Consider the following 20566-nt stretch of genomic DNA (forward strand, 5'->3'; position numbering starts at 1 on the left):
GTAAACAAGAGGAAAAAGAAAACGATCTGGTTCTTAAAAAGAGGTGGCTGAAAAAATGAAAGCAAAAAGAAGAGCTTTCAAGAAGTATAAATAATCCCAAAACAGGGAACACAGGAATGAGTATCTTAAAAACGAGGGAGACAAAGAAAGAAATAAGGAAAGTAATTATACAGAGCAGGAGTTACTAACCTGAACAGAAGGCATGGGATTACTACCCTTAACCAATAAGCCTTGAGGCCTTTCATGCAAATGCAACATCGCTGTCGGCGGGCGGGGAAAAGGAATTGGATTCACTCGACAACCGACTCGGGCCCTGACTTTTACGGTCTAGGGTACTGTTATGCAGACATAAGGGAAAAAGCACAGGACGGCTTCTACAGCCAAGTCCATATCCAAAGCACATCAAGCAGCACTGTATGATTTTTCAAGCAAGCTAGAAGTAAAGTTTTTATGGGTTATCATAAGGCTTGGGGATAACTGCACAGAGCGGCCGTTGCTACCCTTAGGAGAAACCTGGGGGTTACCTACACAGTGTGGCAGATGCTACCATAAGAAGCTTACTGGGCAGACTGGATGGACCATTTGGTCCTTGTCTGCCATCATTACTGTGCTACTATGTTATATGACTCTCCTGACCTAAATGCACTCTCCAAACTGCCTATATGTGCCTGTACTGTGGAAGCCCATGTATACTTTTAGTGGGGCAGATGCTGGCCATTGTCAAACCATTGAACTCCCTGTAACAAACCCTTTCATGGCTGAAACAGCAGTAAATAAGCTAAAGTTTGCACAAGCTTTATCGAAAGACATGATAACAACATGGTAGGGAACGGGAAGAAAATAAAATCTTAAACTCTTTTGAGTGAGCCCTCGCACAATTGTGTTTTACTGAATATTCTTTCTACTGGAAAAAAAGACTATGACAACAGCAAGAATCAAGGTTTTAAATACAGGACTTTAATTTTTGAACATAAAACACAACTTAGATGCCTCTGTCCTCTGGATGAGTTTGATCAATGCCAAAAGACCAAAACAAATTAAAACACACCACAAAACACAACAGGTATTACCCACTACTGGCACTTCCTCCCAATTCAGAGACATCTTTTTAACTCAGATTTTATTGTCCAGATATCACAATATTTCACCCTCTGTAGCACACAAATCGCCCTAACACGGTGGCACTTCTCCATGCTACGCAGTTAGAGCAAAATCTAGGTAATGTTTCAGTTTCTTGTATTTTCTAAGTGCAAAGAAGGACATATACAAGCCATTTCCAAATACATCAGCATGAAATTTGGTCACAGGGCAGAAAGATAAACCTAGGGTGTCCTGTTCTCGAACCCCGATGGCTGCCAGCCCACACCGCTATTCATGAAGAGGGGCTGGTCTACAAGGAGACAGCAGCATTCTACATGCAACATTTACGGCTGTGGTCTCACACACACACTCCCCCTCCAGTAGTGGGGTCTGGAGAGATATCCCCTTACCCATACCTGCACTCCCTGCTCTAGCAGTGGGACCCACCTTAGGCCCAGAGACATTTACTTCTATAGAGACACACATACTACCAACATCATTTTACGGATCGCACACCTTCAAGGATATTCAAGAATACAGAGTTTCATCTTAGTTGATTATTTCAGGGCTATATGGCCTGGTTTAAAGGAAAATAAATGAATTCCTTGGTTTGCTGAAATGGGGAGAGTCATCAGGTTTATCAGGCTGACAGTCAATGCTACGGCCTTAAAGTATCCCCAGCGTCTAGGAAAGGGTCTGTGTGTCACATTCTCAGCACTTTGAAAGGCTGTCTGGCTACAGGATGCGACTGCTCCACCTCTCGGTTCGGTGAGGAGAAGTTGAAGAAGCTGTTGCCAACCTCAGCCGGTGCAGGGGAGGAGCAGAAGAGCCTGGCGTGGAAGTCTCCTTCACCCGACCTCTTGGGAGTCATGTCAGCAGGGAACTTGACCGTGTTTCCTGAGAGAAATGATGGAAAGACACCCATATCTGTTATGGATGAGATTACCTTTTCAAATAATACTGTTAAAATAGTTGTAATCCACCTTGAGGCCATTCTTGGTAAAAGGCAGAATATCGAGTGTCTATAAATAGATTTTTTTTTTAATTAAACAGAAAGATATCAGAAGAGGCCTCATTTTTACTACCAGGCAGTTAAGAAAACAAAAGAGAGGAGAAAGACTATCCGAGACCAGAAAAATGCAGGCTTCAGTATCTTGAAAGGAATGAGCTTTTTAGAAGGCTAACACTGCAGAAGGTACTTCCAGAGAAAGCTACCCTAACCATATGTATGGACCCACTGAAAAGGAGGCTGAACGAGTTCTTGGAGGACACGGGACAGTGCATGCTGCAATGACCTGCTTAGATATAATGCAATACCAATTCTAGGATCATGAAGGAGAAAGGTTATAAAATGGTGCCAGGCTATTTGTTTCATTACCTCTATGGATTTCTAGCTGCCATTTGTCTGGATAATCCCATAGATGGAACAGAGTAAAAATAGAACTAGTTCATTTAGTTCAAGGTGACTTAGAGCCACTGGCAACCCCAACAATAGGTACAATATACTTCTAAGCAGAATTCCCTTATCCAACATTTCCCAACTCGGTTCTGGAGGCACACCTAATCAGTCTGGTTTTTGGATACAGACAATAAATATTTAAAAACTTTTATATACCGACGTTCATAGGCATATCACATCAGTTTACAGATAACAGGGAGATAAAATATATTGCAACAGAAGAGGGAAAGTATAAAGTTACATGTAACAGGGGTCTGGAAAAACTTGGGGGGTTGAAGGTGACCTAGGCAAGAATTTTAAGAGACAGAACTATAGATATAACAGTATGTACATAATATACCTGAGTTAAATTAAAAGTGAGGATATGCCTGAGACAGACTTGTAGAAATTGGGCCTCTGATGTATGCAAATCTTTCTAATGTATATTCATTATGGATATCCTGAACGCCAGATTGGTTAAGTGTGCAAAACACTGCCTTAATCAACTCAGAGCCAGAAGGATCCAAATGAGGAGCATCATCAGAAGCGTGGATGCACACAACTGAGGTAGTTTCAAATCTGTGTTTACTGGAGGGGGGGGGGGGGGGTTGTCACGTCATTAGGTGACCTCTTCTTTCTCACCTAGTGGGAAGCCGAAGACTCGTGGTTGATGTGCTGCACAATTGTTTTCGTCAGACTCCTGGTTGCTTGCAGCGATGCTCCGCAGCCTGAGGCTGTCATAGAGGCCCTGCAGCTTCTGGTACTGGCGGTTCCTCTCCATGAGTCTCTCAGATACCTCGCTGTACTTCTTCTTGTATTCCTCCAGCACCTTCTTCAGGGAAGTGACCTCCCCCTTCATGGCTGTGAGCTCCATGTCCTTGCTCTGCACCTGCTGGGTATACACCTTCTCCATCTGCTTCAGGTGGCCTTCGGCCTTACTGTAAGTATACTCCTGATACAGCCGCTCCTGGTACACCTGCCAGGGAGACAAAATAAACCTCAGAAGAGGTCAAGAGAACATCTTGATGCCTTTGTTACTTCTTTCCAGTCCCCCTCTCTGTTCCTCTTTCTTCTTTCCTTCCAGTCCCTTAGGGCAGAACTCTAGGAACCATATTAATCATGGATTTTTTGCAAACTGTAATGTTTTATAGTTTATTACTTTTTATATACCGACATATCAGAAAATCCAACACATCAGTTTACAATGAGTAAACATAAAACAGTGAATAAATACTAGGGATGTGAATCGTTTTTCTGACGATTTGAAATATCGGTACGATATTTCAAAATTCATCAGATATCGAAGCCCCCCCCGAAACAGATAGGAAACCCCACGAATGGTTCGTGTGGTTTTCGTATCTGTTTGGGGGGAGGGGACAAAGGGAACACATCCCAAACCCATCCCCAACCCTTTGAATCTAATTGTTTAGCATCCCCCACCCTCCCGACCCCCCCAAAACTTTTTTTAAAGTACCTGGTGTTCTAGCGGGGTTCCCGGGAGCGATCTCCCGCTCTCGGGCTGTCGGCTGCCAGTAAACAAAATGGCGCTGATGGCCCTTTGCCCTTACCATGTGACAGGGGCTACCGGTGCCATTGGCCGGCCCCTGTCACATGTTAGGAGCAATGGATGGCCCGCGCCATGTTTAAAGATGGCGCCGTCCGTCCATAGCTCCTACCATGTGACAGGGGCAGCCGACAGCCCGAGAGCGGGAGATCACTCCCAGGATCCCCGCTAGACCACCAGGTACTTTAAAAAAGTTTTTTTTTTTGGGAGGGCCGCTGGACCACCAGGTACTTAAAGAACGTTTTGGGGGCTCGGGAGGGTGGGGGGATTCTATAGAATTTGATTTTAGGGGTCGGGGTGAGTTTATCGGGATCAGGATTGGTCACAGCCGATAAAAAAATGGCTATGATTCCGATCCCAATCCCACGATTATGATTCTGGACCTGATTCACATCCCTAATAAATACTATTAAACAGTTAAGAGAACAATGTATAATTCTAAAACGGTACTAAAATTAACAAAGAAATATAAAATAAGTACTAATGTCAATAAAATACATTAATTTGAGCTAAGAACAGTAAGATAATTATAGACATAATCGGTTATCCTAAAATTATAGAGCGCTAAAATAAAACCGAAACATTAACTAGAACTTATGGAGGCACAATTAAAAAGGAAAATTAGTTTCTTACCTGATAATTTTCGTTCCTGTAGTACCAAGGATCAGTCCAGGACACCTGGGTTGTGACTCCGCACCAGTAGATGGAGACAGACTAAAACTTGTGGGCGGAGCATATATGCCCCTGTGCCAGTCACAGCCCCTCAGTCATACGTAATGTCAAAGTAGACAAAAGCCAAAAGGCAACCATAGCTAACCATACAACTTGGTAGGGAAAAGAAAACCAACACCCCTACAGGAACCAGACTCCCCAACCGGGAGAGCGAATGGATCAGCGTACTGAAAAACACAATAATGAGCGGACTCTCCGTTACTATAACGCAACACTGCGGGCGGGATCCTGGACTGATCCTTGGTACTACAGGAACGAAAATTATCAGGTAAGAAACTAATTTTCCTTTCCCTGTACGTACCAGGATCAGTCCAGGACACCTGGGATGTACCAGAGCTAACTTACTGAGGGTGGGAAGCAGAGAGTCCCGCTCGGAGTACCCTCTCTCCAAAACCCCCAGCTTCAGTAGCCTGAACATCCAACCGGCAATGTTTAATGAAGGTATGCAACGACTTCCAGGTATCCGCCCTGCAAAGCGTGTCGAATGAGCCCGAAGACCCACCGGCGGCGATTTTCCGCACAGAATGTACGCAGAACCAATGGCTTCCTTGAGCCAACGGGCAATTGTCGTGCGGGACGCCGCAGCACCTTTCTTTGGACCCGAAGTTAACACAAACAGATGATCCGTCACCCGAAACGGATTAGTAACCTCCAGATAGCGAAGCCGGGACCTCCGCACATTTAGTTTTCTCAAGTCTTTTGTTTTCGGGTCCGAAGACTCCGCAACCGAGAAAGCGGGAAGTTCAATTGACTGATTCAAATGGAACGACGACACGACCTTAGGAAGGAAGGAGGTAACCGTCCGCAAGGAGACCACCGAATCGGAGATGAGCAAGAAGGTCTCCCTACAGGACAGCGCCTGTAATTCTGAAAACACGACGGGCCGATGCAATCGCCACTAGGAATACGGTCTTCAAGGTGAAATCCTTGAGCGTAGAACGTTTCAGGGGCTCAAAACGGCACTGAGCATAAGGCTGAGAGTACCCAGTTGAGGTTCCAAGACGGGCAAGGGGGCCGCAACGGAGGACGGAGGTGCTTAGCCCCCCTAAGAAAGTGGGAGATATCCGGGTGGAGAGCCAGAGAGATCCCCCGGACCTTACCACGCAAACAGCCAAGCGCCGCCACTTGAACCCGAAGGGAATTACACGCTAAACCTTCGGCGAGCCCCGCCTGGAAAAAAAGCCAGAATATCGGGAATAGAAGCGGAAGTGGGGTCTAGGCCCCACTCCATGCACCATTCCTCAAAAACTACCCAGACCCGAACATAAGCTAGGGACGTAGACTGTTTTCTGGATCTCAGCAACGTAGCAACGACCGCATCCGAATAGCCTTTTCTCTTCAAACCGATACCTCTCAAAACCATGCTGCGAGACAAAAGTGAGCCACATCCTCCAAACAGACGGGGCCTTGACGAAGGAACCCCGGGAATCCCTGTAGACGAAGGGGTGCGGCCACTGACAGCTGGACCAGGTCCGCAAACCACGGACGGCGTGGCCACTCCGGCGCCACCATGATCACATTGGATGGATGCAATTCTATGCGCCGTAGGATCTTTCCGATCATGGGCCACGGTGGGAACACATAGAGAAGCACATCCACCGGCCAGGGAAGCACCAACGCGTCGACTCCTTCTGCTCCCCTTTCGCGACGTCGACTGTAAAATCGCGGAGCCTTCGCGTCGTGCCAGGTGGCCATCAGATCCATGTGGGGCATTCCCCAAGTCCGGCGAATGAAGAGAAACGCCTCGTCCGCCAACTCCCACTCTCCGGGATCCAAGCGGTGACGACTGAGAAAATCCGCCTGGACGTTGTCGATTCCCACTACGTGGGAAGCCACGAGATGGCTGAGATGCCGTTCTGCCCAGAGTATCAAGAGCCGCGCCTCCTCCGCCACTAGAGGACTTCTTGTCCCTCCCTGGCGATTGATGTAAGCCACGGTGGTAGCGTTGTCCGACCATACCCGGACCGCCTGTCCGCGCACGAGGGGTAGAAAAGCTTGCAGCGCCAGACGGACCGCTCTGGTCTCCAGCCGGTTGATAGACCACCGGGTCTGCGACTCTGACCACAGACCCTGAACCGACTTCCAGCTCAGGCTGGATCACGCCTGCCCCTCGAGAGGTAGAGGTAGATAGAAATCCTCGGAAACCGGTTTCCAGCGGGAAAGCAATGAGGACTGCAGCGGCCATAGATGAGCGAACGCCCAAGGGACTAACGCCAGCTTGGATGCCATAGACCCCAGAACCGTCAGGTAATCGCAGACTCGTGGCCGGTGTAGCGACAAAAAACGTAGCACCTGAGACTGCAGTTTGCATATCCGGTCCTGCGAGAGAATCACACTGCCTCGCTACGTGTCGAACAGGGCTCCAAGATATTCCAAGGACTGAGAGGGTTCGAGATAACTCTTGTTGAAGTTGACCACCCAGCCCAGGGACTGCAAGAGCTGTAACACCCTGGCCACCGCCTGCCGACACAGACTCTGAGACTTCGCCCGGCTCAGCCAATCGTCGAGGTAAGGGTGAACCAGCAGGCCTTCCCGCCGCAACTGCGCCACCACGACCACCATCACTTTCGTGAATGTCCGAGGCGCTGTCGCCAGGCCGAACGGAAGCGCCCGGAACTGGAAGTGCCTGCCCAGAATGCCAAACCTCAGAAACCGCTGAAACGCTGGTTGAATTTCCACATGAAGGTATGCTTCTGTGAGATCTAGGGACGCCAGGAATTCGCCGGGACGCACTGACGCGATCACTGACCGAAGGGTCTCCATTTTGAAGTGAGGGACTCGAAGGCATCTGTTGACTCCTTTCAGATCCAGAATTGGGCGGAAGTGCCGTCTCTCTTGGGGACTAAGAAGTAAATGGAGTACCGGCCCTTGCCGTACTGAGCGGCCGGAACCGGCGAGATGGCTCCCAGTCTTTCTAGTCTTTGGATGGTATCTAGCACCGCCGCCTTCTTCTTGGGATCCTTGCAGGGTGAGACCAGGAATTTGTCCGTTGGGATGCGAGCCAAATCTAACTCGTAGCCATGTTTTATCACGTCGAGGACCCATTGATCCGATGTCACGCTGGCCCATTCCTCGAGGAATAAGGATAGACGCGTCCCCACGTTTGGAACAGCGTGCCGAGGACGCGACGAGGGATGGGCCGGCCGAACTTCATTGCGAAGGCTTGGACCCCGCACCCGACGGGGCCCCTCCTTGCCGGCCAAAACGTTTGCCCCGAAAGGACTGCTGCCACCGGGTGTACCGAGAGGAAGACGGCCTAGGGTCCAGAGGATCTTTGTGGCCTAGACTTCCTGGGCCCCCTGAACCGGGCTCTGCCTGAAAAGGAAAATCTCGACCGGGTCCTATCCTCCGGCAGCTTAAACGCTCGGTTCTCCCCCAGGTAAACCATCAAATCGTCCAACTCCTTGCCGAACAGCAATGTCCCCTTAAAAGGCAAAAGCCCCGAGGTGAGCCTTGGAAGAGCCATCCGCTGCCCAATTGCGCAGCCAAAGGAGACGACGTGCCGACACCGCTGCCACCATGGACCTAGCTGAGGTGCGCAAAAGATCATGGAATGCATCCGCGCCATAGGCAATGGCCGCCTCCAATCTGTCAGCTTGGGAAGCCTCCTCTGAAGAGAGACCCGCATTCGCCTGCAGGACTTGAGTCCAGCGCAGACTAGCACGCATAGCAAAATTTGTGCAACTGGCGGCACGCACCCCTAGGGCAGAAACCTCAAAAATATTTTGAGTTGAACCTCCAACGTACGGTCTTGAATATCCCGGAGGGCTGTCGCTCCCGTGACCGGGATGGTAGACCTCTTCGTGACAGCTGACACTGCCGAATCCACCTTTGGGAGTCGGAGGAGCTCTAGCGCGTCCTCCGGCAAAGGGTAAAGTTTGTCCATGGCCTTGCTGACCTTCAGACCTAACTCCGGAGTATCCCATTCCTTGAAGAGGATATCCGTGGACGAAAAAATGAAAAACGACCGCCGGCCCTGTGAACCCAATCAGAACAGGATCCATATTTGCCTCCTGGCGGACCACCACCGGAGGAGCCTCAATCCCCAGCTCCTGGAGAATGGCCGGAATGAGTGGCGACAGTTCCTCTCTGCGGAACAGACGCACCACCTTGGGGTCATCCCCGTCGACGGCCTGCGCTCCTTTACCTGTACTGGGCTGCGCCGAGCCATCTGCTGCTGCCGTCCCGGCCCCAGGCAGGGGCTCCTCGGAGGCCTCTGTGTCCGCCCCGGAGGTATCTTCGGAATCCGAGTTCTGCGGCACCCCTCGGGGAAGCCGTTTGCCCCAGGCCGCTCTCTGGGTGGTCTTCGCCACCCTCCTTGCCATCTTCTTCTGCGGCGGGGACCGGTGGACCCTTGAACGCGAGGCGTCCCCCCGTCTGCGCTTGCTGCGCTTATAACGGCGCAGCAAAAGCGCCAAATCTTCAGAAAACTTGCCCGAATCCGTTGCGTCGCTTTCCGAATGCCCCCGGGACTGGGGCCCCTCTGAAGGGACCTCCACCGCTGCACCCCGCTGCGGGGAAAGCGTAGGAGGTAAAACCGAGGCCCCCACCGTTTCCCCGCGAAGCTACCCGGCCGGTAGACAAAATGGCCGCCATTCCCCGCGCTGACCAGGAACGGGTCAGGAGGCCTATCAGGGGGACCCCCCCCTTGCGACGGCGATCGCGCGACCCGGGAACGGGCCCCCCGAGGAGCCGCCGACGATCCCTCGTCTCCCGGGACGCAGGCCGAGCAAAGCCCGTCCCGGGAGAGACGCGCGCGCGCCGAGTCGCAGGCCCTGCACTGCGAGCCGCGCGGCCCTGCAAAAAACCGCGGGAAACCAAAGACGCGCCGAAAAGCACTGAGGGACGCCGAATAAACACAGAAATTCAACGCGGCGAAAATCGGCGACCTCCCCCCTGCCGAAGACGCCCCCCCTCGAGCGGAACGGAGCGCAACGCCAGGGAACGGAGAGCCGACTGAAAACAAAAGTAAAAACACTTTTTTTTTTTTTTTTTAAATAAGAAAAAACGCTGTCCCAGGTGCTGAAAAGCCCTATGTCCTGCAGGGGTGAGTGAACCGGGCTCCCCGGTGTCACCCCTGACGCTGCTACTAGTCCAGCCGGGTCCTCAACCCTAGCAGCGGCCTCAACCTGGGGAGGGTAGTCCCCTCAGGACCTCTCAACTCCCCAGGGAGGCAGGGCAACTGGGACTAGAATTAAACAAGATTAAATAAAACCCAATTTGAAGAAAAAAACCAAGGTAGGCCTAATAAAATCAACCACAAAAGCGAACCTGACTAACCACACAGAATCAGGCCCGACAGGGCTGTGACCAGACCTGCACCACCTACTGGAGACAGAGTAAGACTGAGGGGCTGTGACTGGCACAGGGGCATATATGCTCCGCCCACAAGTTTTAGTCTGTCTCCATCTACTGGTGCGGAGTCACAACCCAGGTGTCCTGGACTGATCCTGGTACGTACAGGGAAAGCCAGGTTTTTAGATCCACAATATGCACAGATTGTTCCTGGCCCAGCTCTATCTCCTAGCAATGCATTAGTGATTGGTAGCACTGCCGACTTGAAACATACACTTTTAGGGCTGGGCATATACCACTAGGGATCTTTTTCAGCTCCTACTGTTCCTAATCTGTTACCCAAGCTGGCAGCTCCCTTGGGCATGTCCTCTGTCGTAGTCCTCCAAAAGACCCCAATATCTGGAGATCCTTGCTCTGCCTTTTATTGGACTAACAAATACATTACCAAAGATGAGGAGCTTTCAGGATCATGTAGAAGATACCTTTGAGGTCTCACAAACTCTTGTACATCTTTTTTTGGAGAGTATTTATGCTGTCCAATCACAACCTCCAAAGAATCCACTTTTTGTCCACTAATGAACCTATGCCAGGTGCGTGAGACCTAGATTGTCCATAGCTGGAAAGCAGATACTGGGCTTGATGGACTTTTAGTGTGACCCAGTATGGCGGTTCTTATAAATCCCCCCCAATATCTCTGCCTACAAGCTCCACAGCAGAAGCATTTTTGCTCAAAAAATGGAAAAACCCCCCCCCACAAACCTTCTTGCATTTGTATGAAGTTAGGAGGTCCCATAGTGTGCTATTATTTGACAGCAGAGGTAACTGCTAAGCACTCCAAAGATGCTATTCAAATGTAACTCCCAGCATATTGTCTCCAAGGAGGGAACCTGCTCAGGTACCTTTAAATTAGCTTATTGCGTGACTGCCAAGAAATATGACGGGACTGTATAAGAGGAACCAGCCATGTTGCCTTGAGAAGTAGTAACTGCTTGTATGGTAAGACCCCCAAAGCAACAATGTGAGTGTCCCCTAAAGAAATCAGTCCGTATATTAGGCCACAGACTGACAGTTTGCCGCTATAGTCTCTATCGCTATGCTGTCTCGTAGGCTAAGACCTAAAAAAGCAGTTTATTAGCACAGAAAATGGCTTGTAAGGTTCTAAAAAGTCTTTCTGTGCCCTCAAGACAACAATCTAGCGTTATTGTCCTCTAACCCCATCATTCATGTACATTTTCACCACCCAAGGCGACAGCTGACTGGTTTTGCTCTCAGTGGCAGTCATAACTTGCAGGAGGTGCATAGGTTTAACGCTTTTACCTGGTAGGTCCAGAAGGCCAAGCCCCTGGAGCTGATGTCCAGGATGACCTCTGGCCGCAGGCCCGCCAGCACCATGGCCTTGTACTCCTCAGAAGGGCTGAGCTCAGTCCGGACAATGTCCAGCTTGCCGGACAAGGCACTGTTGCAGGCGGGGCAGACGGCCGGCGAGCGGCTGAATTCGCCGCTGCCATGCTGGTCGCAGAAGACGTGCGAGCAGGCCGTGACCCAGGCGTAGCCCGACAGCTTCACCCGGCACTTGCGGTAGTTGCAGAGCAACAGGTCTTCGCAGGCGGCCATCAGGCAGCAGGGCGGAAGAAGCTCAAAATGGCGCCCAACTGGGCCCGCACGCACATCAAACTCCCGGTGACCCCCGCCCAAACTCGTAACTTCCCCACACGAAAAAATAAAGAAATAAAAAACCGGAATGGCAGCACTTGGACCCTGTGCCCGTCTTTTAAGTGACCCAGGCCTGCGTCCCCACAAACTCCCCAGTAATGGCCGCAGGTTGACCCTACGTCGAACTCTCAGTAACCCTGGAAATCACAGCCCTGACCACCTCAATACCCCAACACCACCACCCAAAAAAGGGGGGTGACTACCAAGGCTTTGGCTGTAGCAGAAAAAGAGAAAATAAAACAACTGCCACTTATTCCTTTTTAATAAAATGATACGTCTTTCATTAATTTTATCCCCACCTCAGTTTTCCTAATTGAAAACGTTTTTTTGAGGATTTGTTTAGCTGAATAAAATATAACCTATATGGGCATGTCAACGGCCAAGTATTTTTTATTTTCAAATTAAACTGACAAAATATTGGATACCCCTCGGGTGAAGAACAAGAAGCAAGGTCCAAGTCTTTCTCACCCTCCCCACCCACAAAAAAGGCAAAAGTTCGAAATACAGAAAAAGTAATTTCTTTGTTAAATTTCCCCAGACAAAAATTCCTGACGGAATTCGAAATAGTTCAACGAAATATTAATAAAAGCGCGGGAAAAAAAACCAAAACCCGCCCTTGGGGGGAGGAGGAAAAAATTAAAATAAAACGGCCGTTGGGATATTCAAGTGGAAGAAACGCGCATGTGCGGGCCACAGTCTTGCCGCCTGTGCCCGCCCACCAAGGCCGGACAAGCGTTCGGAGGAGGGGCAGGGCTCGCGGAAGCGCCTCGGCCCCCGTAGATTCTGATGTAGACTGGGGAGGAAACGGGAAAGGATGGAGCGGGCAGGGCTTCAGCTTTCTTTTTTTAGCCAATCGCTTTCCCAGACGGATGGCGGGGGCGGGGGAAATTGGGCGGAGTTTAGTATCGTAAGGAAGGAGGCGGGGTCGGGTGAAAGCGAGGCTTTCAAGCTGCGAGCGGGTCGCAGTGTTGCCAACCTCGTTTATTTCCCGCGAGATTGGGCTTTTTTTTCTAGTCATTCGCGTTTTTGTTTGGTTTTTTTTTTTCCGATTCGCGGATTGCTTGTAATTGGGCGTTTTTTCCTGCTGGTGGGCGGGACTTGTGCTCTGATAGTGCAGTGATTGGCTGCTGCTGCCGGTGAGGCCTGTCCATAGTAGGCGCACCCTAATCTATTGCAGCAGTAAGTCACCCGGAGCTGCAAATATTCACAGGAGCGTGGGCAGACTCGGCATGGCATTGCAGCAGTAAGTCACCCGGAGCTGCAAGCATTCACAGGAGCGTGGGCAGACTCGGCATGGCATTGCAGCAGTAAGTCACCCGGAGCTGCAAGCATTCACAGGAGCGTGGGGCAGACTCGGCATGGCATTGCAGCAGTAAGTCACCCGGAGCTGCAAGCATTCACAGGAGCGTGGGCAGACTCGGCATGGCATTGCAGCAGTAAGTCACCCGGAGCTGCAAGCATTCACAGGAGCGTGGGCAGACTCGGCATGGCATTGCAGCAGTAAGTCACCCGGAGCTGCAAATATTCACAGGAGCGTGGGCAGACTCGGCATGGCATTGCAACAAGCGTGGTGGGTGACCAAGACGTTTCTGTGCAACTGCAGACCTGAATGGTGAAAGGTGTGTAGCACTCAGCTGGCTACAACCAGGTATCAGGAGGGGAGGAGTGAGTGTGGGGGGAGGGGATAATGAGTGTGGGGGGATTGAAGACGTGTTTTAGGGGGCAGAGATGTGCTGGGAGGGGGGGAATCAGTATGTGGGGGCCAGGGATGTGCTCAGAGGGGGGAATCAGTGTGTGGGGCTGGTGTTCTTTTTTTTTAATTTGTTCTACATCACTCTTAAGTATACTTTGTACATAGCAAACATGTTTTATACTGACTTAACTATATAACTCAATCTAGTTACAAACCCACCTTTCTTCCTTACAAGCTGGAATGCACTGTTAACCGGCATTTGGATGCGCTAGCTTTACCCCTTATTCAGTAAGGGGTAATAGCGCTTCAAAAACGTGTGTCCAACCCCCCCCCCCCACACACAGCCCCCCCCCCCCGAGACTAATAGCGCCCGCAACATGCAAATGCATGTTGATGGCCCTATTAGTCATTCCCGTGCGATACAGTAAGTAAAATGTGCAGCCAAGCCGCACATTTTACTTTAAGAAATTAGTGCGCCTACCCAAAAGTAGGTGTTAATTTCTGCTTTTCTGTACACCCTCTGACTTAATATCATGGTGATATTAAGTCGGAGATCCCAAAAGTTAAAAAAAATTAAAATCAGCCCGCGGCTCGCGGGTTGAAAACCGGACGCTCAATTTTGCCGGCGTCCGGTTTCCGAACCCATGGCTATCGGCGGGCTCGAGAACAGACGCCGGCAAAATTGAACGTCGGCTGTCAAACCCACTGACAGCTGCCGCTCCTGTCCAAAAAGAGGCGCTAGGGACGTGTTAGTGTCCCTAGCGCCTCTTTTTACCGCAGGCCCTAATTTAAATATTGTTTTACTGTATCATGCGCACAGGACACTGTATCGGCCTGTTAGCTTGTAACCCCAACCTATGCTTTAGTACATGTTATATGTAATAACTAACACACAAATCCCAAAACTGTAAACTGACTTTAAGACAATATATTGTGATGTTTATCTAACTTTTTCACTATTACTGTAAACCATTCTGATGGTGAGACCGAATGACTGTATACAAAACACGATAAATAAAATTATTTCATTTAATTTTTTTTCTCATTTCTTCTCCCTGCAGCAAATCACCTTTGTAAGAAAGCCTGTCCATACCTACTGTTTCCATCATTGGCTGCTACACTACTAAATGGATTTGATTTACTATAGCTAAAGTAAGGAACTAAAAGATACTGCTAAGCATGGGAAGAGGAATGTGAACTAAAAGCATGGATTCAGTATGTGCAAACTTTAAGTGTGACATTCGTGCACATCATGCAGACCTTCTGCAACATGCAAAAAGTTAAGCTCCTTTGTCATCTATGCGACTCACAGAAATTGGTGTTTCAATTTCACGTTTTTTGGGCTTGTGTTTTTTTTGGAAAAAAATTACTTATTCTTTCATGAAAACCTGGCAACCCTGGAGCGCGTAGTACAGGTGGAAAATCAAAATGAGACTGGGAGGTGCTGGGATAGGGCGAGGGGATTCTCGTTTTCTGCGGTCCTCCTTTTTTTTTTTTTTTTTTTTTTTACTGTTATTTCGGTTTCCCGAGGTGACGGCGTTTATAAAGTTGGATAAAGCTTCCATCGTTCAGCTGCACTCGAGGTTGCCCACTGAGCTGCACATGGTCAGAAGCTGCCTTTCCCCCCACCTCCTGGACCATTCCGTGCAGGCATCGCACCGATCTAACAGGAGTATGCATGCAGCCGGGAAAGCGGGAGAGCGCATCTTCATCCCAGCCCCCTGCGGGCTTCGCTCTGATACAGCTAGAGCAGAAATACAGCACGGGCTGCTGAAAAGTCCATCTTCGTCAAGGCATGCAAAGTATATGAGTGCAATACAGGCAGCTGAAGGATGAACCCACGGGATCAGAGACGGCTCCGACTTGCAACAAAATAGACCGAGTTGGGCCCATTTTTGGTCTTGCATATTTCTTAAGAGAAACTAAAACTGTGACCCCCATTGAGACCCTGGGGGTAAACTCCTCCGTGGGTGGCTGCAGGATTATTGTGGCCTCAGGTGCGAGAGTCATGTGGTGCCCTTTAGGGGCTTAATTTTGATGACCTATAAGCAAGTTGGACTTTAGTTCAAAGACTATGGGGGCCCTGGATGATCGTCTCGTTTGTCCTGACGTAAGGCTGCCGCTGCTAGAACAAGTTTGTCATTTGTGAGGAGTAGGGCCAGCCCTCAAGGCTTCAAGCCTGGCTGCAGTCCATTTGTGCATCTTTCATATACATTTGGCATTTAACTTGCTGGAAAGGGGAAGCAGGATGCTGCTGAAGGATCAATGAGGAATTTTAATAATTTGGAATGCAAACACACACATCCACCTATGGGGTGGAATGCCCAACAGTATATTTTGATATCATAATGAGCCTTTGGAAGCAACTACTAGAGTGAAATTATTCATTTGGAATTTGAGTCTGTTTATAAATTGGGATCCAAACTTAATGGCTAAAGAGTTAGGAGCCCCTATGAACTCAGTTATCTATGGATAAACATATTTCTCAAGTTACTTAGAACATATTGTGGAAGTTAAAAAAAAAAAAATTGACCATATTTGGACCATACTGCATTCAAAACTGTACCTGTATGTAAGATGTTTGAGATTACTGATGGATGTAAAGATATAAAACAAAAGTTTAACACACATAACATAACGTTAATGTATTTTTTAAATGACTTGTGCATGCTTTGTCCAGTTTCTATAGGACTGGGAAAATGGTTAATAAGAAATTTTAAATAAAATTTAAGTGGCTGAGTCACAGGGAGATTAAATATTGGAGTAAATGATTGTAAGTGAGGCACTAGAAGATAAAGTGCCTCCTCAGCCACAATATACAGAGCGTCTGTGACAGAAGTAGGGATTAGAAATGAAGCACATGTGGTAAAGTGACTTTCCTAGGGGCACACCCAGCAGTTGGTGACAGAGCCACCTATTAGAACTGAGACAAAAGAAAATGATTCATTTCCTTGGATGGAGAGGAAGGCAGGATCTAGGGGATTTGAATGTTTTGCAGGCAGGTTTTTTTATTGCATTAAAGTTTGTTATTCTCCAAGGAAGTTGTTAATTTTAATTGCTGTAATCAGTGTTTCTTCTCTTCCGTCACACCCCTCCATCCTGAGAGAACACACATTTTAATCATCAGCTGCATAATCTTGTTAATTGTTGGCTCTAGAGAAGGTCCCATGTCTTCTAATCAGCTCCTTGTGGAGAAAATAACCAGGGAAACAGAAGTAAAAAAAAAAAATTAACTGTAGCTTGGTCCCGCTGGTGCACTTTAGTTTATTTATATGTTTATCTGCGTTGTGGGGTTAATTTATTTTATTTTTTTTTAACTGTGCGTAATGTGCAGGGACCAGATGGCTCTGCGGTTTGACTTAATGGCCTCCAGGAAATTATTTAGACAGGATTGAAACCTAGCAATGGCTTAGCTTTTGACTTTTTTTTGTGCTGCCACGAAGAGGAGGAATAATTTAATCATTTGTGGTGTTCTTTTCCATTGATTCTTTTAGGTGGAAGTCTGTAGGTCCCACTTCCTTTATGAGCAACATTTCCTGAATCTCTTCTTTCTGTCTGGGACATCTCCTGGGACTTGCTGGCATGGAATCCTTCATAGAAGATCTTTTGCCTCCTTGCCCTTCCCATCTCCTTCCATCCATGGTGACTCGGGTTTGATATTCCAGAACATTCTAAGATGAGGGGAAGGAGAGAGTGGAAATGTCTTCTACTGGAAAAGAGGCTTGGGAGTGTGATCAGGCTTTGGAGAGAGTAAATCCATTGTATCTGAATCCTGTGTAATCATTCTTTTAAGGGCTGCCTTTGCAAAGGACCCTGGGCTCTAAGTGTATTTGCTTCAATTTGAAATCCTGACCTATTAAAAAATCAACTGGCTCTAGTTTCTCCAGCACTAGACTGTTTACAGACTGGGTATGACTAGTGTTTGTCTAAAGTGGATATGGACATGCTCCATGTTGTCGTTAGACCAAAGTTTTCTTTTGCTGTTTATACCCCGGATCAGTCCAGACAAGTAGGATGTATTCAAGCCCCTCTAAACTGGGTAGGAACCCAAAAGACCCACATCCAGCACACCTCTCTTCTGGGGCCCTAACATCCAAACAGTAATGTTTAGTAAAAGCTTGCAAAGAAGACCAAGTCACTGCTCGACAAATCTACCAAGAAACCAACTGACACTCCACGCAGAAGGCTGCCTGTGCCCTAGTAGAATGCGCCCACAATCCTTCCACAATAGACCAACGCTTACACATATAGGCCAAAACGAAACGCCTCCTTCAACCATCTTGCAATCATGCTCTTAGCTGCTTTTTAACCCTTCTTTGGGCCACTGAACAAAACGAAGATTGTCTGACCTACAAAAGTCTTTTGTCACCTTGAGATACCACAATAGGACCCAATGCACGTCTAATAGGTGAAGCTCCTTTGCATGGGGTCGCGACCACCAAGACCCGAGCCACAATGAGTCCCAAGCCCGGCACCACAGGGAAAGGAAAAAAAAAAGGTACAAAAAGAAAAGAAGGCAAGTACCTTTAAAAAAAATTTAAAAACCAGGGACAGCCGCGATCGGAAGGCCTGCGCCCCCCCCCCCAACCCCCCCCCCCCCCCCAATGTCATCGGCTCAAGCCACAGACCGTTTAAATCTGTCGTGACCACGGGGCACTCCCCTTTGTGCACCCCTTAGTGCAAACATTAATAAGCACTAATTCATCATAAAACTTTCTTCAAAAACTACCCAAGAAATGACAAATCCTCAACCCCCTGACTACAGCAAGAACCACAGCAATGATTTGAAATTAGAAATAAAAAAAAGACATAAGCATGAAATAAAAAAAACAAATACCAACATTCTACCTTAACTCACAACAACAAAAACATACAGCAGCTACTTAACACTATCATTTATGCTTTTTAATGCACAATCCATAATAAAGAAAATTCCCATCATCAATGCCTTCCTTCAAGATGACAAGCCAGACTTCATAGCAATCACGGAAACATGGATAAAAAACACAGACACAGTACTAATCAACCAAATCAACAACCCTTTCTACAAAACCTTCTCAATTCCCAGACCAAAAAAGAAAGGCGGAGGCCTAATACTACTCATAAAAAAAACCAAAAACCTACAGATGAAATTGCTCCCAACTAATAACTACATCCCTCTGGAAATCGCACTATTTGACTCACCAAAACTACAAATCTGTCTAATATACTGCCTCCTCAATACTCTGGATCGGAACCGCTCACCACTCATTGAATTCTTCTTGACAAAAATATCCATCAACAAACCTTCATCTTAGTGTATGACTTCAACATACGCATAGATACCATCCCCCACATGTTCCTCAATCATCGACGCACACATCAATAGGTCTCAGCCAAATCATCAATGGCCCAACGCACAAAGCCGGTCACACACTTGACCTCGTCTTCATAAGTACCAATATATGGAATAACCACCAAACAAAGATGACCAAGATACTCTGGTCTGATCACTCTCTAATCCACGCAAATGTATATTCAAACCGTAAATTTTCTACAATAAAAAACCCACCTAAATCCTTCACATACAGACTACCATTTCACATCGAAACACTTCAAGAATGCTTACAAACAGAACTAACTAACTTAGATCTATCAAATGCAGAGAAAGCAACTTCTTCCTGGATCTCCATCACTAAAACAGTAGTAGATAAGATAAACCCCATGATAAAGAAAATAAAAAACCCAAAACATCAGAACCAATGGTACAATGAAAACATCAGATCTGCCAAACGTGAACTCAGAAAAAAAAAAAAAAAAAGAGAAAACCTGGAGGAACAACAATAAATCATCCACTCTACTTAATGCATACAGAGCACAACTAGCAGAATACAAAAAACTCATCATAAAACAAAAAAAGACTTCTACTCAAATAAAATAAACAAATACCAACATCACCCAAAGATGCTCTTCACTATAGTAAAAAGCCTAACCAAATCATTCAATGATGACCAGTTATCTTCAACAGCCAAGATCACAAGTAACAAATTTGCAGAATTCTTTAATGAAAAAAATCAAAAGCCTCATAAATAACAACCTCAACAGCAACTTGCAAGACCTGAAAATACAAAACTCTCATACTTTAAGTTGGCCCAGCTTTGAAACTGCATCATCACTGGAAATCCAAACAATTATAAAAAAAAATGAACCCAGCTAAACACCCTTTTGACCCCATTCACATAACGACGATTAAAAATCTTGAATCTTCAATAACTAAAATTTTAACTGACATTGTAAACCTATCCCTCACTGAAGGAAACTACCCAGAATGCCTAAAATCAGCAATTATTAACCCATTCTAAAAAAGAGCAACCTTGATCCAGAAAATCCACTGAATTACCGACCCATTTCAAACCTACCCTTCATTGCCAAAATCGAGAAAATTGTACACTCCCGTCTCAGCAACCACCTTGAAGAAAACAAATGTGGGAGTGGACAGTGGAGTGCCTCAGGGATCTGTATTGGGACCCTTACTTTTCAATATATTTTAAATGATCTGGAAAGAAATCGAGTAAGATAAGCAAATTTGCAGATGACACAAAATTATTCAGAGTAGTTAAATCACAAGCAGATTGTGATAAATTGCAGGAAGACCTTGTGAGACTGGAAAATTGGGCATCCAAATGGCAGATGAAATTTAATGTGGATAAGTGCAAGGTGATGCATATAGGGAAAAATAACCCTTGCTATAATTACACAATGTTGGGTTCCATATTAGGTGCTACAACCCAGGAAAGAGATCTAGGTGTCGTAGTGGATAACACATTGAAATCGTCGGCTCAGTGTGCTGCAGCAGTCAAAAAAGCAAACAGAATGTTGGGAATTTGACACTTCTGGCAGCACCTGTCTTCGCTTCTTTTCTTCTCTAAACTCTATTTTTTTTTAAACTAAATTCAGACTGCAGGTTTGCACGTCTACCATCTGCTGCAGAGAGAAATACTGAAGGACTGCAGCTGGCACTCTCTGTTAAGTAGCAGTGCTTGAAAAGCTTTTCTCTGTCGCTCTGTTAGTA

General features: G+C 47.3%; 1 protein-coding gene and 1 long non-coding RNA gene across 3 annotated transcripts; one reads left to right on the plus strand and one right to left on the minus strand.

The window, feature by feature from the left end:
• Window positions 1-935: 935 nt before the first annotated feature.
• On the minus strand, window positions 936-12646 carry CCNB1IP1 (cyclin B1 interacting protein 1). Its single transcript, XM_029581559.1, has 3 exons — window positions 11427-12646; window positions 3161-3494; window positions 936-1977 (listed from the first exon to the last, which is right to left on the minus strand). The coding sequence occupies exons 1-3, from the start codon at window positions 11721-11723 to the stop codon at window positions 1784-1786; spliced, it is 825 nt and encodes a 274-aa protein (XP_029437419.1). The 5' UTR covers window positions 11724-12646; the 3' UTR covers window positions 936-1783.
• Window positions 12647-12773: 127 nt separating this feature from the next.
• LOC115078755 lies at window positions 12774-17394 on the plus strand. Of its 2 annotated transcripts, none has more exons than XR_003853141.1 (3): window positions 12774-13441; window positions 14577-15625; window positions 17010-17394. It is a non-coding gene; the product is annotated as an uncharacterized LOC115078755 (long non-coding RNA). The 2 variants fall into 2 exon arrangements; XR_003853140.1 differs by having other exon boundaries at window positions 12782-13441; window positions 14577-14667.
• Window positions 17395-20566: the final 3172 nt, after the last annotated feature.

This window comes from Rhinatrema bivittatum, chromosome 16 (assembly GCF_901001135.1).
Source record: "Rhinatrema bivittatum chromosome 16, aRhiBiv1.1, whole genome shotgun sequence".
In the NCBI taxonomy this organism is placed as follows: Eukaryota; Metazoa; Chordata; class Amphibia; order Gymnophiona; family Rhinatrematidae; genus Rhinatrema; species Rhinatrema bivittatum.